General features: G+C 52.0%; 1 protein-coding gene across 1 annotated transcript in view; it reads left to right on the top strand.

The window, feature by feature from the left end:
• The window catches only part of Ccdc40 (coiled-coil domain containing 40), a 39,703-nt gene extending 14,258 nt beyond the window's left edge, over positions 1 to 25,445 (top strand). Inside the window, exons 9-21 of the mRNA XM_032913971.1 lie at positions 841 to 998; positions 1,139 to 1,261; positions 1,412 to 1,533; positions 6,892 to 7,135; positions 7,225 to 7,407; positions 11,269 to 11,514; positions 12,927 to 13,140; positions 14,330 to 14,499; positions 14,702 to 14,793; positions 15,388 to 15,508; positions 19,965 to 20,153; positions 23,349 to 23,507; positions 24,385 to 25,445. Coding sequence (XP_032769862.1) covers positions 841 to 998; positions 1,139 to 1,261; positions 1,412 to 1,533; positions 6,892 to 7,135; positions 7,225 to 7,407; positions 11,269 to 11,514; positions 12,927 to 13,140; positions 14,330 to 14,499; positions 14,702 to 14,793; positions 15,388 to 15,508; positions 19,965 to 20,153; positions 23,349 to 23,507; positions 24,385 to 24,633 — 2,270 coding nt within the window. The 3' untranslated portion in view covers positions 24,634 to 25,445. The remainder of the gene's footprint in view (positions 1 to 840; positions 999 to 1,138; positions 1,262 to 1,411; positions 1,534 to 6,891; positions 7,136 to 7,224; positions 7,408 to 11,268; positions 11,515 to 12,926; positions 13,141 to 14,329; positions 14,500 to 14,701; positions 14,794 to 15,387; positions 15,509 to 19,964; positions 20,154 to 23,348; positions 23,508 to 24,384) is intronic.
• The last annotated feature ends 1,766 nt before the right edge of the window (positions 25,446 to 27,211 follow it).

Here is a 27,211-nt window from a genome sequence, read left to right as displayed (position 1 = left end):
GCTTCCCCAGTGCTGAGATGGCCGACCCACAGCATCAGGTCTGACTGCTTAGCGTGCTCTTGCTCCTTTCCGCCCTCCGACTCCATTAACAATTCTTCCGCCCCAGAGAGTAAGTCTGTACTGTGTGTAGGTCGTGCAGGGGCTGGAATCCAGCTCCATAGCTGAGGCGCTGTCTGTCCAAGCCCCTGAGTCTTAGGTGGGTGCCAGGTACCCACCTAAGCTGGGCACAGTGGGCTCCACTTGTAACTTCTTGCTGGATTGGGAGAGACAGGAAGGTCCTGAGGGCTGGCTGGCCAGCTAGTCTTACCAGATGGATTAGCTCCAGGTTCCCTGAGAAATCTCATCAAACAATAAGGTAGGAACTGAGAGATGCTTACTTCTTCCAATGCTCAGCACTTAAGAGCATCGGCCGTTCCTGCAGAGACCATGGATTCGATTTCCAGCACCCACAGCAGCTGACAACCATCCGTGAATCCAGTTCGAGGGAATCTTGTGTCCTCTTTGGGCCTACGAAGGCACCAGGCATGCGTGTGGTACACACTCATGCACACACACACACACACACACACACACACACACACAACACACACAGAAAGAGAGAGAGAGAGAGAGAGAGAGAGAGAGAGAGAGAGAGAGAGAGAGAGGTGGTAGTCCCAGTCCAGATGTAGTGGTACCTGCCTATAATCCTAGCCCTCGGAAGGCAGAGGCAGGAGAAACAGTAGTTTGAGGCCAATCTGGATTACAAGAGTTGCTCCGTGAAGGAGGGCACGGGGCAGAGTGCTGTCCCAAGGGTCCCAGGCCCTGGGATGGGCGGTGCTGAGCGGCTTCCCTTCTCCACAGTTGCGGCCCTGCAGACCGAGATGGAGAGCCTGGCCCTGCACCTCTTCTACATGCAGAACATAGACCAGGACGTGCGTGATGACATCCAAGTCATGAAGCAGGTGGTGAGAAAGACCGAGACAGAGAAGATGAACGCAGAGATAGAGAAGCAAAAGCAGGTATCCCTCTAGGCCAATGCATAGCTCATCGCCAAGACACCGTGGCCCCGCAGGAGGTGGTCAGCCTTGCCATGACTGGAGAACTGACCTCGGCCGTGGACAGCTCCTTATGGCCACCGTGCTTTCTCTCTCTCTCTCAGGACCTGTTCGTGGACCAGCTCACAGAAAAAGTGCACCAGCTGGAAGAGAACATCGCCCTGTATGAGGCTCAATACTTGTCCCAGGCTGAGGACACCCGGGTTCTCAGGAAGGCGGTGACTGAGGTAAGAGCTCCCCCTGAAGCCAGTGGGAGTAGAAGCTTCCCCCACCCCGCTTCGCCTGCCCCTGGCCTGGCAGGTCCAACCGGACAGCACCAGTGTGTCTCTCTGTAAGCCACAGCCAGCGACGGTGTCTGTGTCCCACCCCTTCTTCAGGCCATCACAGAGATTGACACTATTATCATGGAGAAAAAGCGTATCCTGCAGCAGTGGACCACCAGCCTAGTGGGCATGAAGCACCGTAATGAGGCGTACAGGACCGTGATGGATGCGCTGAGGTACCACTCCGGGAAGGGCTGCCAGGGACTGGGTGAGCTGGGGCCCAAGGATTACCAGCAGAAACCACACAGGAGCAGCATCAGGACCCACTCTCATCCCCATCCTTCAGTGTCCCCAGCACCAGGAGAAGCCAAGTCCCTGGGTCAGTCTCCCAGGCAGGATGTCAGGAAACCCCAGCCCTCATTGTTCTGGATTGTTCTGCCCCAGGGCCGTGTTCCTGCCAAAATCCTGTTCCAATTCCCACAAAAGGAAGGGTTAACCAGAAGCTCCCAAGTGATGGGAATTGGTTTCCAAAGGTGGCTAGTGGCTCGGGCTGGTCCTCTCTATCTTGGCACCCATAGAGGCTTGAGCCATGAGAGAAAGAGTAGCTGCAGCCGGCCTACTAGGTGTTGAGGGCTGGGAAGAAGGCTCAGAAGTTAAGAGCACATGTAGTGCTTCCAGAATATCCAAGTTCAGTTCCCACATCAGGCAGCACATAACCACCTGAAACTCTGGCTCCCAGAGGTTCAACATCCGCACACCCAGACATACACACACACACACAGAGACAGACAGATACATATATAGAGACAGACAGACAGATACACATATAGAGATTGACAGATACACATAACACAGACACACACATACACAGAGATAGACACACACGCACATACAGAGTCAGACACACATACAGAGACAGGCAGACACACATACACACAGAGAACAGACAGACAGACACACACACACACATACAGAGACAGACATACACATATATAAAGACAGACACACACATACAGAGACAGACAAACACACATATAGAGAGACAGACACACATACAGAGACAGGCACACATACACACAGACAGACAGACACACACATATAGAGAGACAGACACACATACACACACAGACAGATACACATACACACACACACCAGAGACAGACAGACACACATACACACCCACATACACCAGAGACAGACACACATACACAGACAAACACACATAGAGACAGACAGACACACATACACACAGAGAGACAGACACACACATACACATACACAGGCAGACACACACACATACACATACACAGAGAGACAGCCATACATACAGAGACAGATGGACATACACACAGAGAGACAGGCAGACACACATACATACAGAGAGACAGACAGATACACATACATACATACAGACAGACAGACACACACACACACACACACACACACACACACACTGATATAATTTTGTAGAGACCAAGGGTGGAGATGGTCAGCCTAGCATGCACAGGGTCCAGGCTGCAGTCCCTGCACTGGGAGCCAAAGGCCAAGGTGTATGTGTATGATTGCTCACTTAACAAACAAAATCACAAGACAGCTTTTACGTGGATGATATTGGATTTAAAATATCTATTTCTGTTGGGATTTTTGTTTTTGCTTTTGTTTTTCAGTCAGCAATACTAAGCCAATGGTGGCTTTGTGGGGCTGTCCAGGGAAATTATGCACAAAGATGGTTTTCACTTTAAATACTCAGGCAGAGGAAGTAAGAGCAGCTGGGTGCATGCGGCCTGGTTCTCCATGCCTTCCCACACCCTTATTTTTGTTGTTGTTGTTTGTTTTGTGCTAGCATGTGTGAGTGTGTGTGTGAGTGTATGTGTGTATGTGTATGCATCTGTGCATGTGTGTGTGATGTGTGCATATGTTCGTGTAGGTGCACAAGTGTGCTCATCTGTTTCTGTGTGTCTGTGCACATGTATGTATGTGTATGTGGGTGTTTATGTGTTTGTGTGTGCACACATGTATGTGTTTCTCTGTGTGTGCACATGCGTGTGTCTGTGTATGTGTATGTATTTGTGTGCATGCACACATGTGTGTATGTTTCTGTGTGTCTGTGTGCACATGTGTGTATCTGTGTGTGTGTCTGTGGGTAGTGTGTCTGTGTGTGTGCATATGTGTGCATGTGTGTCTTTGTGTGTTCAATGTGTGTGTGTGTGTGTGTGTGTGTGTGTGTGTGTATTTAAGACAGGATTTCACTTTGTAGCTTTACCTGGTCTCCAAACAACTACATAGACCATGCTGTCCGTGAACCATACTGCGTTTCAACACAGTGTGCTACCTTGAGCCTTTCTTCTCTGCCCAGAGCAGTCCCTAAATCACCTGAGCAGCGCTCCAGTCACCCAGTGTTTGCTGAGAGGCTCCTGGGTGCTTCCCACTCAGGTTCTGGGGGTACAGGGCTGTCAGGCTTCATGACTTTAGGCTCCTGAACTGGCCAAGTCTGGGCTTGTTCCGACTGCTAGGTGCCATGCAGTTTTTCCATATTATTATCAAGTCAGGAGCTTCTGGCTCCCAAAGGTCATGCATCTGTAGTCAGTGCCAAAGAGGGCTGTGACGGTCACAACACGCCCAGTGGCAGCTTAAAGTCCCTGACAGCTTTTATATTGTCTATCAGCTGCTAAGATCAAACCAGTTAGACTGTGGGGAAAGTAAACATGTTGTATTTTGTGGTTTTGCTTGCTTGTTTTTGAGATAGCCCCATTCTGTATCCCTGGCTGTCCTGGAACTTGCTCTATAGCCCAGGCTGGCCTCAAACTCAGAGACCTACCTGCCTCTGCCTGCTGATGCTGGGATTTGAGGTGTGCATCTCCACTGCCAATACTCTGCGTCTTAAAGTATGCACTCCCAGAATGTCAGGTGGGGATTCGAGCAGTCTGTGTACATACTGGTAACCAGTATACGGGCCTCTGCCTCTAACTGTAGCTGAATGCCAAGGCCCCAGAGTTAGGAGGCCATCTTTTGATAGGATCACGTGGGCCTAGGAATTCAAGGCCAACCTGGGTATCATAGTGAGGCTATTCCCCCCAAAATGACTGAAACAAATGAAATCAGGCCAGCCTGCTTGGCGGGCACCGACAGGCCATGGGGACTTCTCAGTGTCTGGCCAGGCATGGTGGTGAGTTCAGGGCTAGCCTGGTCTACACATAGTGAACTCCAGACCGGCCAGGGATACATAGTAGGGCTCTTAAAATTCCTGTTTTAAATAAGAAAGGTAAGGTACTGACACTGGAATCGTCAGGATGAAAGGGGGTGAAGTTTCCCACACAAATAAAAAATTTCAGCTTCTGTCTGCAGGATACATGTGTTAGGGAAGTGGCTTGTCTGGTGACTCTGAGTGTGGAGCCCAGCGCTCCATGCATGCTAGGCAAGTTCTCTACCACTGAGTTATAACCTTGTCTGTCTGTCTGTCTGCCCATATGTCTGCCATTATTGTTGAAGCAGGCCTTACTCTGTAGACCCAGCTGGCCTTAAAAGTACAGCCAGCCTACCTCTGCCTCCTAGGCATGGGGTTATGAGTGGGTGCCGCCCTACTAGGTCACTTTTGAGACAGAGAGCAATTGGAGTGGTGGGCCTGTCCTGCCCAGCAGGCTCAGCATCTGCGTTTTTAAAACCTGAGGTGAATTACAAGCTTTTCCATGGCAGCATGCCATGAAGGACAGAGAAGTTGAAGTGGATCACACTACCCATCCCAACCACACTGTGAACTGTGGACCCCACTGCCCACCCCAGCCACACCATGAGCTGTGTTTTCAGACAGGTGACTCTTTTTTTAAAGATTTACTTATTTATTTATATGAGTACACACTGTCATTGTCTGAAGACACCCAGAAGAGGGCATCAGATCCCATCACAGACGGTTGTGAGCCACCATGTGGTTCCTAGGAATTGAACTCAGGACCTCTGGAAGAGCAGACAGTGCCCTTAACCACTGAGCCATCTCTCCAGACCCCTAATTTTAAATTTTTAACTAAAAATGTAAGTTGTAGTGGCCAGTGCTGGCTGGGCATGCTGAAGAGTCAGAAGCAGGAGGATCATAAGGTCGAGACCGGCCTAGGCCACACATTTAGGCTGCAAATATGGCTCAGTGGAAAAAGAGACGAGTTGTCCTCTGGCTCCACACATGTGCCATGACTCAACAAATAAATGGTACATACATAAATAAATAAGACATTCATGTACACACACACACATACACAGATGCACACATACACATACACATACACACATACACACAGATACACACATACACATAGACACATACACACACATACACATACACACAATGCACACATACACATACACATACACATACAGACACACACAGAGTACACACACACATATACACCACATATACACACACATGTATCCACACGCTCACACACACACACATACATACACATACACATACACATACACACAGACACACACAGATTACACACACATACATACACCACACATACACGCACATATACCCACACACTCACACACACATACACACACATACACATACACACAGACACACCACACATACACACATACACACACATACCCCCCCCCACACACAGACACATACACACAGACACACACACACATGCACACAGACACACCACACACACACACATACATACACATATACCCACACACACACACAGACACATACACACAGACACACACACATATGCACACATACACACACATATACCCACACACTCACACACACAGACATATACACATGCACACATACACATACAGACACATACACACATACAATACACATACACACATACATACATACATGCATACACACACACACACACACACTGTACTAGTTGGGTTTTATCAATTTGACACAAACTAGAGCCACCTTGGAACCTCTGTGGAGTTACTGCTTCAGTCAGATTGGCCCCTGGGCATGTCGTTTCTTGATTAGTCACTGATACAGGCCACGGATACTGTGGACCATGCCACCAGTGCACTGGCATTCGTGGGTCATGTAGGGAAGCAGGCTGAGCAAGCCGGTAAGTAAGCAGCATTCCGTCATGGCCTCTGCTTCAGTCCCTGCCTCCAGGTCCCCGATTGTCTGCCCTTGATAATGAACTGTATATAACCTCTGAGAAAACAAACCCCTTCCTCCCCAAGTTGCTCTTGGCCAGTGTTTTAATCACAGCAACGGAAGCAAACTAGAAGACACACATACAGAAATAAACAGCAGTCAAGAGTTGGCACCCGGGCTGGAGAGGGCTTGGCGGTTAAGAGCACCGCCTGCTCTTCCAGAGGTCCTGAGTTCAATTCCCAGCAACCGCATGGTGGCTCCCAACCATCTGTAATGGGATCTGATGCCCTCTTCTGGTGCGTCTGAAGACAGTTGTAGTGCACTTATACACATTTACAGAAAAAGGGGTTGGCATCCAAATCATCTCTCCATGCATGGAATCCACTCGGCGAGACTCCTCTGAGAGGAAACCAGCCGTGTACCCCGAGCCTCTGGTGTCTCGGCTGTGACCAGCTCGCCTGTAACAAGCTTTACTGCCCTGGTTTTTCAGGGAGTGTGAGCATCAGGTGAAGTCCATAGACAGTGAGATCGAGGCCTATAAGAAGTCCATCATGCAGGAGGAAGAGAAGAACGAGAAGCTGGCCCGCCTCCTGAACCGCGCAGAGACAGAAGCCGCCCTGGTGCAGAAGATGACCACCCAGTGCTTAAGCAAGCAAGAGACCCTGCAGACTGAGTTTAACACGTACCAGCTCGCCCTGCAGGACACCGAGGAGATGCTGAACAAGGGCTATGTGGTGAGCCTCGGCCCCCAACCCCAGCCTCAGCCCTCAACCAGCCCCCAGGAGGATGTCCACGGGCACGGCCTACACATGGCTCCTTGCAGGAACACTCGGCCGTCTTGAGCGAACTCCAGGGCACCCGCCAGGCTGTCCATCAGGAGCAGGAGCTACGACAAAAGATGGACCTATCCATCATGGACAAGCTGCAGGAGCACGGGACCTCCAGCAAGATGACCAAGTACTTTCATCAGCTCCTTCGCAAGCTGCAAAAGGAAAACACGAACCTGGTAGGTAGCCTCCAGCAGACAGAGCGCGGGGCTGGGCTGGAGCCAGAGGCGTGAGCAAAGGGTTTCGGGAGAAAGGGGGGCTCATTACCTTGTTTCTAGCTGTCAGGGCAATACGGTATGTATGTATGTATGTATGTATGTATGTATGTATGTATGTATGTATATATGTATGTATGTGTGTATCTATCTATCTATATCTATATTTTTTAAAGATTTATTCATTTATTATATAAATGCATACACTGTAGCTGTCTTCAGACGCACCAGAAAAGGGCATCAGATGCCATTACAGATGGCTGTGAGCCACCATGTGGTTGCTGGGACTTGAACTCAGGACCTCTCGTAGAGCAGTTGGTGCTCTTAACCACTGAGCCATCTCTCCAGCCCTATTTATTTATTTTGAGATAGTGTCTCTCTGGCCCACTCTGGAAGTTGATAATGTAGACCAGGCTGACCTGGAATTCAGACATCTGCCTGTCTCTGCCTCCCAAGTACAGGGACAAGAGATGTGGGCCATCACAGCCAGCCCTATAATTTATTTTAATTAATGATTTAATTTACTTTCAGTGATGTACCACTGAGAGCCCCCACACCCTCCTTTTTCTTCTTCCCTAAGACACGTTCCCTTCTCACGTTGCTCCAGCTAGCCTCAAATTCGCGCGTGTGTGTGTGTGTGTGTGTGTGTGTGTGTGTGTGTGTGTACATGAGACCTTGAATTTCTGACCTCCCACCTCTTTAAAGTGTTGGGATTATAGGCCTGGGCCACCACACCCAGTTTACTGGGCCGGAAGAGAGGCTGCACACACCCCCAGCTCCCCACAACGTGTCTCCGTTTTGACACAGGGTCCCACTAAGTTGCCCAGGCTGACCTTGAACTGATGCTGTAGCCCAGGCTAGGCTCAAAATTGAGATCAGCACAGCTCAGTTAGTCTCTTGAGCAGCTGGGACGGCAGCACCAACTAATGATATCTCACTGCAGGGGAGCCCGTGTGAGGTCCCGGCTCTGCCCTCTAGCACCGGGCGGGAGAGGGGAGGAGGAAGCCGGGAGAGGACACAGAAAGACAATGAAAACAGTAAGAGGCCGTAGTCCAGGGAACCCCTTCTACATTTCTTTCCTTCTGCACACATTTAGACGCGCACGCACACACACTTACACACTCACACACTCATGCACACACACTAACACTTCATTCTTGTTAAATACTGGGCTCCAGGACATTTATTTATTAGTTTCATTGAACCGTGACGCAGTGTGTCTTAGGGTTTTACCCTGTGAACAGACACCATGACCAAGGCAACTCTTGCAAGGACAACATTTAATTGGGGCTGGCTCACAGGTTCAGAGGTTCAGTCCATTATCATCAAGGCAGGAAGCATGGCAGCATCCGGGCAGGCATAGTGCAGGAGGAACTGAGAGTCCTACATCTTCACCTGAAGGCTGCTAGTGGAAGACTGGCCAGGATGAGGGTCTCTAAGGCCACACCCACAGTGACACACCTACTCCAACAGGCACACCCTCTTATAGCGCCACTCCCTGGGCCGAGCTTATACAAACCATCGCACAGGTCTATTTTATTTTATTTTATTTTTGAGACTGGTCTCTTTCTGTAGCTGATTGTCCTGGGATTTACCACAGAGCACATGCTGGCCTCAGACCCACGGCCTCTCGAGGGTCGGATTATGGGGTGAGCCCACACGCCCAGCTCATTTTTTGTTTCCCCACACGGTAGGGCCCTGCTGGAAGCTCTGTCTTGAGTGACCCTGAGGAGGACATTGTCCCAATCCTTAAGGGAGCACTGCAGCCTGTGTCTGGCTGAGGACACATCCCCGCAGGAGGGCTGCTCCGTTGTCTTCTTATACCACGTAGTCTTAGGAAGAGAACCCGGCCCCTGCGCACAGTCAGCACAGGTCCGTGCCATCACCTGCCCCACCCCATGCAGATACACTCCCTTCGTTTTCAACCTCAGCCGTGCCATCCCAGCCCAGGCTCTCTGATTCCATCCTGGACACCGAGAGATGGGGAACACAGGGGCGACTCTTCATTTAAGCCTTGAGTCCAGCTCCCTTGAGAAGCAGAGCCTCAGGACTTCATCTGGCTAGGGCCTTGAGCACAGACAGTGTCATGCCCTGGGAGCTCAGCTGTCTTTCCTGTTCTCTCCAAGGCGCCAGAGGATCCTAGTAGCCAGCCGCCGCTCCTGACACGGTGGCTACTTGTCAGGAGTAGATGTGGCTGTTGTCACCTGTCCTTCTTAAAGGACAGCCACTTATCCGGCAGCCTTGGCATCCCCGATTTACACACACCCTGGCAGGAGGGGAGCTCATTGCTGCCCTGACTGGACACAGCCAGCAGCAGCCATTGCTGGGTCGCCTTGGAATGTCCTTTCGTTGGGACAGGGCAGGCAGCAAGAGAAGGTGGTCCCAGGTACTTTGGAGACTCTAGGGAGCATGGTGCGTGTGAAGTAGCCTGCCTGGCCCTATGTCTGCACCCACCAGTCTTGTCCCTCATCCTGCCATAGATTGTCCTAAATCAGTCATGAACTATCACCACCTCTTCCCACCAGAGGGCAGTAAAGAGTCTTAGGCTAACGTTACTATGGTTTTCTAACAGAAGTGGAGCCCTTGAAAGGAGACTCAAAAGCCTGTGCACTGGTGACAGGTGCGGGCGGGAAGGAGCCTGTCTGGGGAGAGGATCAGAAGGTGGTGGCTGTCATGTTCCGTCTGGAGCTGGTGCCGGAGGAAGGGGGGGGGAAGGGCGTCGATGCAGAATCTCATTATAAACTCCGTGCAAGAGAAAGAAAGATGCCATATCCCAAAAGGAATCAGGACGCGGAGTGCCACTGCACGCACATACTGCACAGCCGTTAAACACAAACAACTTTAATCTCAGCACCTGGGAGGCAGAGGCAGGGGGATCCCTGTGAGTCTGAGGCTAGCCAGCACTAAACGGCGAGAGGCTTTCTCAAAAAAAAAAAAATTTTTTTTAAATTACACAGGAAAATGAGACAGGATCTGTCAGACTAAAGAGATCAGTGGAGTGCAGTCCCACCATGCTCTCCTGAGGAGCACAGGAGGAAATACATAAAAATGGGAGAAGGGTAGGATCCTGGTAGCTTTGTGACAGAGTCATCCAGGGTTCAACACCACCATCGACCCCCTGCGCTTGTTTACAAGGAAAAGCAGACACTGACAGCTTGCTTTCTCCTCCTGCTCTCTCCTCTCCTCCTTCCTCCCTCCCTCCCTCCAAGGTCTTACTATATAACCCTGGCTGGCCTGGAACTCAGTACGTAGACCAGGGTGGGCTCAGACTCACGGTGAGCCCCCTGCCTCTGCCTCCCAAGTGCTGGGATTAAAGACGTGAAGGAGCCAGGAACAGAGGCAGGCGGATGTCTTGAGTTTGGGGCTAGCCTGGTCTACAAAGCAAGTTCCAAGGCAGCCAGGGCTACACAGAGAAACCCTGTCTCAAAAAACAAATAAGCCAGTTTACCACCCCTCAATCCCTTTTTGAAAGAGATGGAGGGGGAGGAAGTGAGGGAGAGAGGCCCCCCTTTCTTTTTTGAGAGAGAGAGAGAGAGAGTCTTTTGTAGCCCATACTGCCATCCCCCTCAGCCTCCCATGAGCTGGTTTCACAGGCATATGCCACAACACCACTTTCTTTTTTGCAAGCTGTCTCCACTGGGTAAGCGGGCCCCTTGTGCTTTGCGGTGGTCCTTTGTAGGTCCTTGAGATGCAGGGCCAGTTAGCTTCCCTCCTGACCACACGCAGGGATCTCTCCAGTATACCCGTAGAATGTCAAGAACACAGCAGTCTAGCCCGGCCAAATGGCGGAGACCTGCTCACACCTATCGCCCTTTGTGCCCTCAGGTGACACACCTTTCAAAAATTGATGGTGACATCGCCCAGGCCACCCTAGACATCACCAACACCAACGCCAAGGTAGAGATGCATAAGAAGACACTGTTAGATCTGGACAAGGAGGTAATGAGGTTCAACGAGCTCATCACCAACAGCGAGAGCGAGATCGTCCGGCGCACCATCCTCATCGAGAGGAAGCAGAGCCTCATCAACTTCTTCAACAAGCAGCTAGAGCAGATGGTGTCCGTGCTGGGGGTGAGGCACCGTCCCTGAGCTCTGAGCCATGGCCTGGGAGCTCACAGACAGCAGGCACCTCCCTCTCTCCCCTCCCCCATCACAGCAGTGAAATGTCCGTGTGTGTGTGTGTGTGTGTGTGTGTGTGTGTGTGCGCGCGCGCGCGCTCTGAGTGTCACCCCTGCCGCCATGGCCATCGTACTGTTGGTCACAGACCAGGAAGGAAAGGGTCTAGGCTGGGCTGGGTGACACAGCTGTTCCCGCCTCTGTAACTGGAACAGAATTCCACACCATTCACATCTGGCGTGGGCCTTCTTTTGATTTTGTTTGTTTTGCAGGACAGGGTCTTGCTATGTGTCCCTGCTGGACAGAGACCTTGAGGTCTTCCTGCGACCTCAGCTGGATTCTTTGGTTTTCTTTCTTTTATTTTTTTTTAAATTTATTTATTTATTTAATGTATATAATGTATTTAATGTATAAAATGTATTTAATGTAGCTGTCTTCAGACACACCAGAAAAGGGCATCAGATCCCATCACAGATGGTTGTGAGCCACCATGTGGTTGCTGGGATTTGAACTCAGGACCTCTGAAAGAGCAGTCAGTGCTCTTAACCACTGAGCCACCTCTCCAGCCCTCTTTTGGTTTTCTTAACGGCTTGTGGGCCACACAGAAAAACAGTTGGCGGCTGGGACGTGACCTACTAACTACTGCACTGCTGCACTAGGAAACGCAGCCTCCTGATGAACTTGAGGCCCCGGGTCTTGCCTGTCTCTCAGGCACCTGTAACCTGAAGACCCACTGTGGGCTTCAACTCAAGTAAATCAAGCTGTCAGAGAGGCCCTGTGCTGGAGAAGCCCTAAACTTTAATGTTCTGGGGTCAGAGGACAGTATACAAAATTCTCCTTGTGGGCCGAAGGCTGTGCCCACTCAGATCTGGGACCTCCAGACCTGTTGGGACTGGTGGGGACTCTCTGAGCCCCTGGAGTCAGTGCCTTGCTTGAATCATGGTCTTCCATAGCCCACTCCAAAAGAAGGCCTGCAGGGAGCTGGCTCCATGGGCAAGGCAGTTGCTTTGTTGTCCTAAAGATGTGGGTTCACTCCATACCCACAGTAAAAGCCAGGCATGGGACCTCTGCACCTCAGGGATGGGAAGGCAGAGGCTGGAGGATTGCTGTGGCCTGCTGGCCAGTCAGTCCCACCAGCCAGTGAGGAACAGGTTCAGCAGGAGACCCTGTCTGAACAAACCAACCCTCAGTGTGCAAACCTCACCTCAGTGGCTACAGGAGCACTCACACGTGCGCGCACGTGCGCGCACGCGCGCGTACACACACACACACACACACACGTATGTATACCACACATGAGTCATAATAATAAATGCTCGCCTGTGGATCCCAAGGCTCATGCTTCACAGTGATTAAATCTCCTTCAGGGGGAAGAAGCTGGACCCCTGGAACTGGAGATCAAAAGGCTGTCGAAGCTGACAGAAGAGTACAACGCCGGAGTGACCCAGGCCCAGATGACCTGGTTGCGATTGCAGCAGGAACTGGTCCAGATCACCCACCAGCGTGAGGAGCGGCTGGAGTCTGTGGACCAACTGAAGAAGGAGGTGCACGTCATGGAGCAAAAGAAGCTTCGCATAGAGAGTGAGTCTGGGGCGCTCTGGGGAAGGGACCACACAGCACTAAGCTCCTTCAGCCCAGACCCGGCAGCACATACCAGCCTGGGCTACATAGAAAGACCCTGTTTCAAAACAAATCAAAGCAAGCCACGAAAAAATGCTGAAGCCGCCTAGTCTGTCAGCGTCATTCACCAGTGCTCCCGAGGTCTGTGGGGAATGGGAACAAAACACTCATTCAAGGGAACTCTGAGGTCTGTGAAACTCAGTCAAATGCAGCCAATCTCCTAAACCCCACCCCTAACTAGAGTTAGAGCCTTTTGTTCCCACCCACCACAGACCTCAGGAAGCACAGTTGAAAACCCTTAGCCACCCAGAGCGGTGGTCCCACCGGGTTGACCTGGAGCTCAGGAGAAACAACCTTACAGCAGCAGCTTCACCAGGGGTACCTGAGACCCCAGGGCCTGTCAGGGTCACCACCAACATACAGCACCTGACTGGGACCTCCTGGGTCCCACGTGGTCCAGTTAGGTCTTCTCCAAAATGTCTAGAGCTACTGCCCACTTCCCACAGATCCTCACAGGTACCTGCTGGGGAGGATCAGGTGTGAGGCTGCCTGGGCACCGAGGGGAAGAGAAGTGTGGGAAGGCAGGGCTGGCTGGATGCAAAGACCCCCCCATCCCCACCGCCACTCCCACCCCCACCCCTACCCCCACCCCGTGGGTGAAATCAGCTGGGACAAAGATAACCACATGCAAAGCCACACTGAGCCAGCCAAGGACACTGGTGTGAGGATGGCAATGAACAGCAGAATTGTGTGCGTCCTGTACCCTGCTGCCTTTTTGTTTTTTTCAACAAAAGGCAAGAACATCTTTTGTCGTTTTCCTTCCCATCCTGTCTTCTCCAGGGCATCTGAGCCCCTTACACCCCTGCTCTGGGCCCCACCCACCCTCGCTCTCCGCCCCGCCCACCCGCACTCTCTGCCCCGCCCAACCCACTCACCACCTGCGCTTCTGCAGCAAATGATCCTCGAGGTTCCCTCCAAGGACCACGCTTTGGAAAAGAAAAGCCCAGGAAGACAGCCCCCACCTCTCCCATCCGTGGAGGGGCACCTGGTTGAGTCAGACCGGGCAGGAAGGAGCCACTGGACGGCATGGCTGCCACCTGCCAAGGACCCTTAACCCTCTATCATCCCTCCACTTGCCTGTCCCTTGCAGACAAGATTGAGCATGAGAAGAGGGAGCAAAAGATGGTGAGCCGCCACATGAGGGACTTAGACAACGACCTGAGCAAGCTCAATATGCTGTTGGACAAGAACCGGTGCAGTTCGGAACTGCTGGAGCAGAACAACGCTGTGGCCGAGACAGAGTTCGTGCGCACTCTGAAGGTCAGTACCGTCCACTGCACCAGCACCCGCAGGATGTGGCGAAGGATCAGCGCTCTCACGGGCATGCCCGTCCTCCACTGGGCAGCCTCCGTAGATTGGCTCGTGGAAGGATCAGGATGTTGGTCTGAGGCCTTGCAGGTCCTGAGAGGCTCTAGCGGCCGCAGCCCTGAGCCTTCCTCGCAGCTCTCCTTGTTCCCCACAGGATGCGGAAAGAGAGACCATCCAAATGCAGGAAAAGCTGTCCGAACTCTGTGAGGAAAAGGCCACTCTTCTCAACAGCCTAGTGGAGGCCGAGTGAGTAGAGGCTCAGCTGTGTGCTAAAGGTCACACAGTGTGTGAAGAGTCTGGGAATGGCCACCAAATATTGGCATGGAACCACGGATCCACCATAGAGTTCTGTAGAACACCTCTCAGCAGCAACCACCAGCCAGGCCAATTGCCTCTGGGTATTGAGTGGTTCCTTTGAGATAAACTTTATAAAGTCGATCTAACTTTTATGGGGGAAAAAAAAAGCAGTAATACACAAACCCAACCCTAAGACCAAGCATTGAGGGTAGAAAAGAAAAAAACAGGGAACTGGCTCAGTGGATGAGGGAGCTTGCCACATAAGCAGGAAGACCTGAGTTCAAGTCCCCAACACCCATGTAAGCTAGGCACGGCCAGGTGTGCCCCAGCCCCAGATGACAGAGCTTGGTCTAGCTCTGGGTTCAGAGAGAATACATGGAGAATGTATCCAGCAGGAAGCTCAGTGTCTCCTGGCTTTGGTATGTGCACAAGGGCATGCTGAGCCCTGGGCAGAGGTGGGGTTTCTGTCACACACACACACACACACACACACACACCCCTAAAACTGCTGTGCCTCTGACACTGCCTCTCCTACCTCCGAAGACACCAGATCATGCTCTGGGAGAAAAAAATCCAACTGGCCAAGGAGATGCGCAGCTCGGTGGACTCCGATACTGGGCAGACGGAGATCCGCGCCATGAAGGCGGAGATCCACAGGATGAGGGTAAGTCGTCCCAGGGATGTGGGCACAGGTTGTCCCATATGCCACACATCGGGCCACATCGGGAACCAGAGCCACCCTGCAATGACAACAGTTAAGATTCCTTGGAGAGACCTGCTGCCGCTCAGTGACTGCATTCTAGCAAACAGGACTGCAGGCTCGGTGTCACCACCCGCCTCTCACAACAGGATCTGCCTGCACCGTGAGGAATACAATCCCAGGACAGCCAGGAGATGCACATCACCTCATAAAATGTTTTATCTCAACTCCAGGCATCCGAGGCCCTCTTATCTCTTTGAATACTAGTTGTAAAGCCCGGTTTCCCAGCCCGCTAATCCCACTGTGGGACAGTGGGCTCTTACGGGCTGGTGTGGTGGTCACATCTCTACTGCCAGCAATTCGAGGCCAGCCTGGTCTAAACAGTAAGTCCCAAGCTAGCCAGGGTGACACAGTGAGACCCTGTCTCAAAAGACAGTTGAGAAAACGAGGTCCAGAGGTCCCATCTCTCAGGCGTAGCTTGACTTCACTAAATCACAAGTGACCATCAGTTTAAGGTTCAAGACCTTAAGGACAAAAACAGGAGCCATCAGTGGTTGGAGAGGTGGCTCAGTGGTTAAGAGCACTGGCTGCTCTCCCAGAGGTCCCAGGTTTGATTCCCAGCACCCACATGGCGGCTCACAACCATCTGTAATTCCAGTCCCGGGGATCAGGTGTCCTCTGCTGCCCTTCACAGGGACCAGGCACAGACATGATGTAAAGACACACACGTAGGCAGGATGCCTATATACACAGAGTAAAATTTTAAATAAAAAAAAAAAAATAGACGGGTAGGGAAATGGCTCAGCGGTCCTGAGTTCAATTCCCAGCAACCACATGGTGGCTCACAACCATCTGTAGTGGAATCCGATGCCCTCTTCTGGTGTGTCTGAAGACAGCAATAGTGTACACACATACATGTAAATAAGTATTAAAAACAAAACAAAAACCTGAAGGTCAAGCCAATTTTAAAAGAAATAGATCCTCTTGCTCTTCCTCTCTTCCCCTCTTCCCCTTTGTCCCTTCTCTCCCCATTCCTCACCCCCCTCACTACCTGTGTTCAGGCTCTACCCCCCCTCTCCGCCTCTCTCTGCCTTTCTCTGTCTCTACTCCCTCCTCAACACCCCTCCCCATGCCCTAAATAAACTCTATTCTGCTCTAAAAAAAAAAGAAAGAAAGAAAGAAAGAAATAGATCAACTAATCATTAGATTAAGTAATCAAAGTGACATAACTTTCCTATTATGTACCTATTATGTAAAGGCCTCTGGCTGTTGGCTACTCCTTAGCTCTCATACATGGGCTGAGCAAGGACGTACAAGTGACTGATTGCCAAATTTGACAGGACCTACAATCACCTAGAAGCCAATACCTGTGAGGGATCATCTAATTTCATTAGCCCTGGGCATACCTGTGAAGGATCACCTAGATCAGGCTAATTGGAGTTGCTTGAACGTGTCACTTGAACCATGCCCCACTGCGGTTCGCACTGTATATAGTCCTGGACTCAATAAAGGAGAAGGGGACCAACCAGCCAAGCCCCAGCCCCCTTCCCTGCCATGGCAGACTGTACCCCTCAGAACTGCAAGCCAGAATAAGTCCCTTTCCCCTTAAACTCTTTTTGTCAAAATATTTCAGCACAGCAAGAAAATAACTAATACATCTAGCACTCATATAATGTAATATAATATAATATAATATAATACAGTCACCTCTATCTATGCCTATAATCCATCCCAGCATCCAGGAGGTTGAGGCAAGAGAACATCAAGTTCAAGACCACCCTCAACTACATAGACCATGTACCAAGCAAGAAAGAAAAAAAAAATATATATATACATATATTTAAAAACCCTTGATTTAATTTTCAAAGCATGGGCAGGCTGGATATGGTGCTACAGATCTGTAATCCCAGAGCTCGGGAGTCAGAGGCTGGAGGATCAGTTCAAAGTCATCCTCGTCTACACAGAGAAATCAAAGTCAGTTTGACCTACATGAGACCCTGTCTCAAAAGAAAAGCACAGAAACTTTGTGATTGCTACAGCAAACTAGCTCCCCATCCCCGGGGGACAGGGGGAGCCGAGGGGCTCCTCCTCCTCCCGCTGCCTCCAGACCGCTGTATGCCAGCCACATTACTAAATAACCTCACAGGGGTCAGAGCCCCCCTCCGCACATGCACAAGGCTTGGCTTGCTCCACCTCCACGAAGCCAGCATGCACGCTGTTCTGCAGCTTACCACAGCACAGATGCAACCTGGGCCTCAGGTGTGACGGGCAGTGCCACACCGGTGATTGCTAGGGCCCAGTTGATAGAACCAAGGCCATTTCAGTCATAACGGCCATCTGGTCTACCAGGTGACCCTCACCATGTTCCAAATCCTACAACACAGAGTCACTGAGACCACCAGCTGGGGCACGGCGAGGCACGGTGAGCTTGGGCTTGCTTTCTTTTTAAAGACTGTGTTATTTCAAGCTAGATGTAGTCAGCGCTTGGGAGGCAGCTTTCTGCGAACTCAAGGCCAGCCTAATCTAACAGCCAGAGCTACATAATGAGACCCTGTCTCAAAAAAAATTTTTTTTGATTATGTATTTATGTGTGTGGGTTCGCATGAGGGTACGTGCACGTGTGCAGCGTGAGGCCACCAGAAGTGTCAGGTTCCCCTGAAGCTGGAGTTACAGGCAGTTGTGAACCACCTGACATGGCGCTGAGAACCAAACTCTGCCAGAGCAAGTGCTCTTTAACAACTGAGCCATCTCTCCAGCCCCGCCCCACCCCTCCACAGCATGTTTGGTAATTGATGTTGGATAAATTGGTAACTAGTGAGGTTCATTCATCTGGCTGTTTGCCTCTGTCTAGGTTAGCACTGAAACCTCTTCTTACTGTGTTGTGGTGTGGCCACCCGAGGCATGCCCTGTCTACAAGTCCCCATTAAATCCTCCTGTAACCCAGGTCTGTCGTCACTCACCCAGCCCCCGTTTCCGGTCCCGCCCGCACCGACCGTCAGTTTTCCCTGAGTATGAGTGGAGTATTTTAGACCCAGTGAGGGGTCCCCAGAGAAGCAGACCCAACAGGACGTATGTCCATTCGAGCTCCATTCTGTCGGTGATGCACATGCACACAACGATGTTCCCATAAGAGACCTAGCAGGGCCAGCACTGAGACTTTGCCCAAATCCATAGACTGAGGAGCCCGCACAGCTCCAGCTCCACCTTGGAACACACTCTGCCATGGCCTTGAAGGTTTACATCTCCAGGCATCTTTCCAGCCACGCCCACTGAAGAGACTGGGTCTTTTGCTCAGTCTGCTACTGCGCATGCTCATGCTTCTTCTACAGGCTGCCTCACAGATACACTCAGCTATCTGGCAGCCCTTAAGCCAATCAAATGGACTCATAAAAGCAAATATTGAAATCTCCTCCCTTTTCCTGAAGACTAGATCACCAGAGGTTGTATATGAATCCTCAACTTTTAGGAGGTCTGTCAGATCGCTCGTGCGTGTGTCACGTGACAGCATCATGTTCCTGTTACCTCCCAGGGACCGACTCCAGTTCTGGGTGTTGTCAGTCGTTGGCACTTGCTTATTTATTGCACTTCTGTTTTGTTTTATGTATGTATGTGTATGTGCATCTGTGTGTGAGCACTCGTGTGTTTACGTGTGTGCTGTGTGTGCTTGTGTGAGTAGAAGCCAGGACATCCACTGGAAGATCCGTCACTCCCTTTGAGACAGAATCCCTCTTTGGCCAGGAGCTCACCAGTTAGCTTGCACTGGCTGGCCAAATGGGTCCGCCCCCATCCCCATCACAGCCGCTCCAGCACTGGGATTACAAGCATGCACGGCCACACCTGACACTTCCCTGTGAGTTCTGAGGCTCAAACCCAAATCTTTTTACTCTTCTGAGGCAAACGTTTGGCAGGCTGAGCAACCTGCACCCCCATTTTTAAAAATCTTCATTCATCCCAAACGTTCACACAATTCTAAATGCTTATTTAAACCAGCATACCCCTGTGACTCTAGACCTTTCCCTTGCAGCCCACGACGGTCCATGCTCACACACCCTGGCCCCCAGCTTCCATCCCCAAACCCTCCCCACCCAGCTTCTTCAAGCATCACTGGTCCCCTCCAAAGAGCCATGACATTGCTAACCACAGCCCCCTGTCTAGACAGAGGCTCCCTGTCCTCTGAACATGCCTGGCATAGAACCTGGCAGGGTCATCCTCCTCCTCTCCTGCCTCTGGCCATCCTTTCCTACCGCCCTCGAGAATATCCATCTCTGGCAATGTGCACAGTGCCCCCAGCCCCCAGACTCCTCAAGGCCCTCCCTGCGTGCCCGTCACCCCACTGACCGGTATTAAAAGCAGACAAGCCGGGAAGGGTGGGCCTCCCACCCTCAGCGTCCCACCCTGTCCCTCCATCTTGTGCCCCCAGGTTAAGCACGGACAGCTACTGAAGCAGCAGGAGAAGATGATCCGAGACATGGAGCTGGCTGTGGCCCGCAGGGAGACCATCGTCATCCAGGCTGAAGGGCAGAGCAAGATAGACAAGAAGATAGTCACCAAGTCCGACTTCCACTTCCAGCAGAGCGAGCTGCGGAAGAAAATCAGGGAGGTTCACAAGGTACAGCCCGCCCCTCCTCCACCCCCAGGACCCAGTGACACGAGCAATGTGTTCCCATCCTGGCTGCATGTCTGTGTAGACTTGGCGGGGCACAGGAATATGGTAGGGTTCACCTTTCCTCACGCTCAGAAGGCATCTCCACTCATCCCCACCGGCTGGCCTGAGGCTTCTGCTCCCACATCATCACCCCAGCAGGACACAGAGAGGGGCCACCTTCCCGCTCTGACTTGTCCACTCAATTCTTTTTTTTTTTTTTTAAGATGTATTTATTTATTATCTATAAGTACACTGTAGCTGTCCTCAGACGCACCAGAAGAGGGCATCAGATCCCACTACAGATGGTTGTGAGCCACCATGCGGTTGCTGGGTGAACTCAGGACCTCTGGAAGAGCGGTCAGTGCTCTTAACCACTGAGCCATCTCTCCAGCCCTGCCCACTCAGTTCTGAGGGACATGGAAAGACCAGCCGACACTGGACCATGGTCCATAACATCCACCCATTCCCAAGTTCCCTTCTCCCCATCCCCATGGGTTGAGGTCACTGCTGCTTTCGTCATATCTATGACAGTGTGGAGACAGGGAGGGAAGATAGAGGCTCTGGACACAGCAATCCCTTCCACACCGGTGGCACACACTGCTGTGGCTTCTGGGCCATGGCCCCTGTCTGGGAAGGGAGACACGCGTCATGTGTGCCTTTCTGCTAGGTGAAGAGGTGGCATCTGTCAGAGCATCAGTGCTCAATGGGCGCTTCCAAGCACACTGGCGGAAGCCGCTCGTGGCCCCGTCACGGGGCGTCTGTCTTGGGTGTGGGCAGACCCTCCACACTGGGCACCACCCAGCACACTGCAAGAGGCCACTTCCTGATGGCAGAAACAGGCACTAGGGATTCTGCAGGAGCCTTGGGAAAAAACTCAGGAACTCAAGAGGAGGCAGAGAGATGGGCTGACGGGAATGTGGTGGCTTCCTCCTAAAAGAGGGCTAGGCACACAACACAGGGCCCACTCCCCTGCCAGGCCGGGGCCCTGGGATAAAAGTTCCCAGGTGTCCTGAAGCCCCCACTAATAGGCTTTGTGGCCCCAGGTGTATTTTGGGACCTTTGAAAACCCACTGGGAGAAACAGAAGGAGTTACCCACCTCTGACTTGGGGAGTCAGGGGGACCAAGTGTAACAGTGTGTCAGAGATTCCTTCTGATCCATGACATGGAGCTGGTGGTGGCCCACGGGGAGACCACTGTAATCCAGGCTGAGAGACCTGTGAGTATGGCCTCAGCCCCACCATGCCCTCATGGCTGGGGCATATTGTCTCACCTGTCTGCCTCAGCTTACTGGCCTGTCCTGAGGAATCCACCTTATAGAATCATCCAGAGAACCGAACAGAGACCTGAGAGAGTCCCCGTAGGAGCAAGATATGTGATACACATATATGAGTCCACCACTCCGTCAGAGACAGGGGAATTGCCTCAAGTTCAAAGCCAGCCCGGGCTACCTACGAGACCCGGTCTCAAAACAATTTAAAATTTAAAAGCCTTATAGAGTGCATCCTGTGTAGGGAAAGATCAACTGAGCAGAACCGTTGGTGTGAACGGGTGTGACTGGTGGCTTCCAGAGTGAGGTGGCAGAGAGGCCCGGCAACCTCTCCTGTTCCTTCCTCAGCTTCCTGCTGTGTGTCTGACCTCTTCGACTGCCCTAGCTGCCTTCCCAGTCCCCACCAGAATCTCCGTCCTCTCTGCCCCACACTCAGAACCAGGCATCAGTGTGCCTTGCATCCCGCTGGCCACATGCAGCATGGCCTCCACCTTCTACCCACGAATGGGGGCCCTTACCTCCTTCTCCAGTTCCTCTCCAAGGGTTACTGTTTGTAGTTCACCATTACCCAGACCCCCAAACACTGCCAGTACCTTCCTTGTCCTGGTAAAACGCCACTTCCCCTGATGGCCCCAAGCTCATCCCTGTCACTCTGCCATGAAGACTTCCAGAGAAGCCCTGTCCCACTGGAGCTCTGCAGGGGAGCCACCAGCCCCACCGCTGACCAGCCCACTCCTACCATCCTCCCTCACTCTTCCCACACAGCCTCGTCCCTTCCTGGCATCAGGGCTTCAGGGCTGATCTTGGTCCCCATGTCCCTGTGCTCTGTCAGACCACAGACTTGCATGCATGACTGCTTCCTCCATGTCTTCTGTGAAGCCACAGCCCCCCTAGTTGGCACTGTTGGCCTCTAAGCCCTGGTGTCTCAGAGCCCACCCCACCCCGACCCCTAACTTCACCCCCACCGCCAGTATACATTCTATAAGCTCTGTGGCTGTTGGATTCTTCTTTGGGAATTGTGGTGATTTGGATAAGATACCCCCATAGTCTTGAGCATTTGAATTATTTGTTCCTCCATTGGTGGTACTGAATACTTGGTCCCCTGCTGGTGGTACTCCTGTTGGTGGTGCTGAATACTTGGTCCCCCACTGGTGGTACTGGGTACTTGGTCCCCCATTGGTGATAATGAATGCTTGGTCCCCTGCTGGTGGTACTCCTGTTGGTGGTACTGAATACTTGGTCCCCCACTGGTGGTACTGGGTACTTGGTCCCCCATTGGTGATACTGAATGCTTGGTCCCCTGCTGGTGGTACTGAGTACTTGGTCCCCTGCTGGTGGTACTGAATACTTGGTCCCCTGCTGGTGATACTGAGTACTTGGTTCCCCATTGATGGTACTGAATACTTGGTTCCCCATTGGTGGTACTGAACACTTGGTCCCCCATTGGTGGAACTGAATGCTTGGTCCCCTATTGGTGGTACTGTTTGGGTAGGTTTAGGAGGTGTGGGCAGTTTGCTGGAGGAAGCACATCAGTGGTAGCACTTCGACCAGTTAAAACCTTCCACTACCTTCCACTTCACACCCTCTCTGCTTCCTGTTTTCGGTTCGAAGATGTGAGGCCTCGGCTTTCTTCTGCTCCAGCTGCCTCACCTCTGCTCCGCCCTTATGGACTCCTACCGTGCTCTGGAATGTTAGGCCCAAGTAAACCATTCCATCCCTAAGTGGCCCTGGTCATGTCTTATCCCAGCCATAGAAAAGAAACAGACAGGAACCCCACCCCCCACCCCAGAATAAGGACTCTGAGGCACATAGCTGATCCTTAACCAACGCCTCTGTCTGCTAAGCGGCATGAGTGCTGACTGGAGCCCACCAGGTCCTGCCCCTCTCCTAGGCCACAGAGGAGTGCTCCAAAACCGTCTTGGAACTGGAGGAAGCTCAGAAGCTCCTGAGCAGCTCCCTCCAGGAAAAGCAGCAGTCGCTGTCGGATATGCAGAGTGACACAGACGTTCTTGAAGAGGAGATCAGCCATCTCTCGGCCCTCAAACGGAAGGTAAATATCCCGATCTCTGTGGGCCTGAAGCATTCAGGCAGGGTGGCCACCCTCGGAGAAGCCCATTGAGTCCCCACGTGGAGATCTCCCCTGCGCCCGGCCACACCTTTGGCCAATGACCTACCTACCTTTACATCCTTTGTGGGCTGTTCACAGCACACAGCACCTCCATCTCCACCTGTCTATGGCTGGGCACCATTCTGGATGCCAGGGCCACCAAACAGAACAAAAGCCCCTAGCTGTAGTTCATCCTTGGGACACAGAGATGGAAGATGTCAAGGCCTTAGAGTAGAATCAGGGGGGCCGAGGTTTTGGGAGGAGCAACTCAGGAAGGCCATGAGGGGAAATGTAATTGAGCCAAGACTTCAAGGAGGTGGGAGAAGAGGAAGCCATTCAGGTAGATGGGGCAGCGTAACCAAGAAGGGCCCGCCCACACCACACTGAGCCTTGTGAGGACCAAGAGACTGACCTTGGGAAATGGCTGAGAACTCTAGGTCTAAGGGCGACCTGGAATCAGAATGATCCCCCCTGGCCCTGGGACAGCATGAGACAGAGCATCAAGGGTAGACTTCAGGGAATAGCAAGCCTGAATCCCAGTGTCTGAGCCTACATACAATTCAGAAGTTGCCCCACTGGGATTTCCAGCTGGGCTGACTGTGGTATGAGTCTAAGAGTACCTCAAGGTTTCAGGAATACATCTAGCACCAGTCCCAGCAAACTCCTCTTAATGGATGGGCAAGGTAACGCAAGGCCCCTCCCCTTGAGTCCTGGGACCCTCGATACCCCTTTCCTCTTTGGCATCCCCTCCAGAATGGGTTGGGGACCATAGTCCTCCTGACTTCTGAGGATAGACACAGGGTCTCTTTCTCCCCCCCAGAACCTTTTGGAGATCGTGGCCCTGCAGACCCGCGCCAAGCACCTGCAGGCCGCCGTTGATGGGAAATACGTGTTCTTGCACCGCAACAGCAAGGCCCAGCTTATGGAGCGTAAGCGCCTGGCCATGAAGCTGTCCCAGCTCAGCAGCGTCCTCGCCCGCGTGCAGGAAGATTACCCCCAGTACCAGGAGATGCTGCAGAAAATTCAAGAGAAGATTGCTACCAGGCTGGAGGCCCCAGAGCCCTCCTAGACAGCACCTGGCCCCACACCTACTAACCTGGCCCCACACTTACTAGGACTGCCTCGGAAGCAGACCCAGGAGGTCACCCCGGGTCCTGAAAAGCCACGTGCCCACTAGAACAGCACCCTGTCTAAGAAACATGGGCGGGGGCCAGACACTCGAATCGTAGCTTCTCTGCCCGCCGTTCACGCCAGGTGTAACTCGGCCACCCCGACCCCGACGCTTTGGCGAGCATGCCCACAGAGGCATCGCCTGGGTGTAAAAATCCCACCCTTCCATTGGACTTACCCATTCAGGTGAGACCATCCTGTTGGCAGTTCTATGGTCTGCATCGGGTGCCTTTCACTGTACTGGGACAGGCCCTTGTAGAGCAAGGCGCCCAAGGAAGCCAGGCACAAGGGAGCCAGGTGCAAGATAGACTGTTTCAGCCCTGGGAAGCCTGCTCCGGCCAGTCTGAAGCCCAGAAGATACCCTCATTCTCTACCCCACAGAAAGCTCAGCCGTCTCCTGCCCCCGCCTCCCAGGAAGCATTAAATTTAGACTGAAAGCCAAAGACCAAAGCCAAGGGCCCCAGGAGTCCAAGGACGACAGCAAATGTCTATGGAGCAGAAACTGCTTCAATAAAGGGGCACCTGTTTCTCTTCCACCAACCTCGGACCTCTCTCTCCTTCAACTCCGCCTCCCCTCCCCTGGGGACTCCTAGGTACCAGTTGCCTTTTTGCTGGTATAGATGTGAAATGGAAAACGTCCCGTGGGATAGTTTCAGTCTTAAACTTCACAGAAGAAAAAATAAAGTTTACAAAAGCTGTTTCTGGTCAAAAGAGTTGACACATTTATCGTAAGATTGATATATAAAGACAGCCCAGCAGCTGGGGAGACCCCAGCCCTGCCTACCCTACTCACCGCCCCCCCAACCTCCTCCCCCACACACACACACACCTTACCCCAACACAGCCCCACCCGCCCTGCCCTGGACACACCCACCACAAGCCTGGCCTCCTGTACTTGCTGTGTATTTCTTCTGTTCAGAAGATAAAAGCCAAGCTGGAGAGATGGCTCAGAGGTTGAGAGCACTGACTCCTCTTCCAGAGGTCCTGAGTTCAAATCCCAGGAACTACACGGTTGCCCACAACCATCTGTTATGAGATCTGGTGCCCTCTTCTGATATGCAGATATATATATGCAGAACACTGTATATAATAAATCAATCTTTTATTAAGAAAAGAAAGTGAAAGCTGCAGCCATTTCAGTTGCGCACCTGTAAGCATCGGCTGGCTTTAGAGTTTTCTGATAGTGAGTCGAACGGTTCTAAGGAACTAGGCTCAGCTGCCTGTCCCCAATACCAGTTAAAGAGACAAGAGTGAACTGCAGAGAAAGGGGGTTCAGCCAGTGTGGCCACTTTGGGAAGGAAAACAAACAGGAGTGGAACAAGTGGGGAAGTCCTGATGGGAAGTCCAACTCTGAATGGGGCAGAAGAGCTGCATGGCTAAACATGCTTGGTCACCATATGGTCCTGTCTATTAGGAGACCCCTACACAGCAGGGGTTTCCCCATCAGACCCCGGAATCTGCACAAGCCACACTCAAACACCAATGTTCTCATTAATCAGGGAACGAAGGTTTAGTGACCGCTTTCTGACTCAGGCAGAAAAACAGCAGCAAATGACTTTGTAGGTGTAATGGGGGGGCGGTTTCAAGATAGGGCCTCTGTCTGTGTAGTGCTGACTGTCCTGGAACGCAATCTGTGCACCAACCAAGCTGTCCTCAAACTCAGAGTTCCATCTGCCTCTGCCTCCCGGTGCTGGGATCAAAGTCCTGTGCCCAGAGGCATATGCCACCACCATCATCGGATGCAGATGTGATCTTTAGGAAGAGGAAAAGGAGAGGTCTGTGCTAGGATGGGCCAGCATGAGGTGGTATGTTTTTGTTGGGTGTTGTCTTATCAGGGTTCTCTGGAGTCACAGAACTTATGGGTAGTCTCTATATAGTAAGAGAATTGGTTGATGACTTACAGTGTGAAGTCCAACTCTCCCAACAATGGTCAGCAGCAGCTGTGAATGGAAGTCCAAGGATCCAACACTGGCTCCGTCCCACTAGTCAGGCAGGCAGGCAGGCAAAAAAGAGAGATTCTTCCTTCTTCCAATGTCCTTATGTAAGTCTCCAGCAGAAGGTGTGTCCCAGATAAAAGGGACTCGGTCTGGGACTTGCTTTGTCCCAGGTGACCTTGAACTCAGAGAACTCCTCGCCTTTAGCTCCTGGGATTCATAGCCACTTTGCCTCAAGATCTCCCTACCAAGATCCAGGTCAGAAACTTGTATCTCCCAGCCTCAAGATCAGGATCACAGGTGAGCATTCCAATTCTGGATTATAGTTCATTCCAGATAGAGTCAAGCTGACAACCAGGAATAGCCACTACAAGTGTGTTAATTACACGAACCGTAGGGGCTTTGGATCGCCAGACTTCAATACTTCAATAGCTGGCCCTTGGCAGTCAGCCCCGGTGGGGGTGGGGGGGAGGAACTGGCTGGATAAGGGAAGAGACCTCGATGGCTAGCTTTAGGAATGTAATCTAATGTTTTTGTAGCAAG

The sequence above is a fragment of the Rattus rattus genome, chromosome 9 (genome assembly GCF_011064425.1).
Source record: "Rattus rattus isolate New Zealand chromosome 9, Rrattus_CSIRO_v1, whole genome shotgun sequence".
NCBI classification, from domain to species: domain Eukaryota; kingdom Metazoa; phylum Chordata; class Mammalia; order Rodentia; family Muridae; genus Rattus; species Rattus rattus.
The sequence above is the reverse complement of the archived record's forward strand: the minus strand, read 5'-3'. Positions and strand labels throughout refer to the sequence as shown.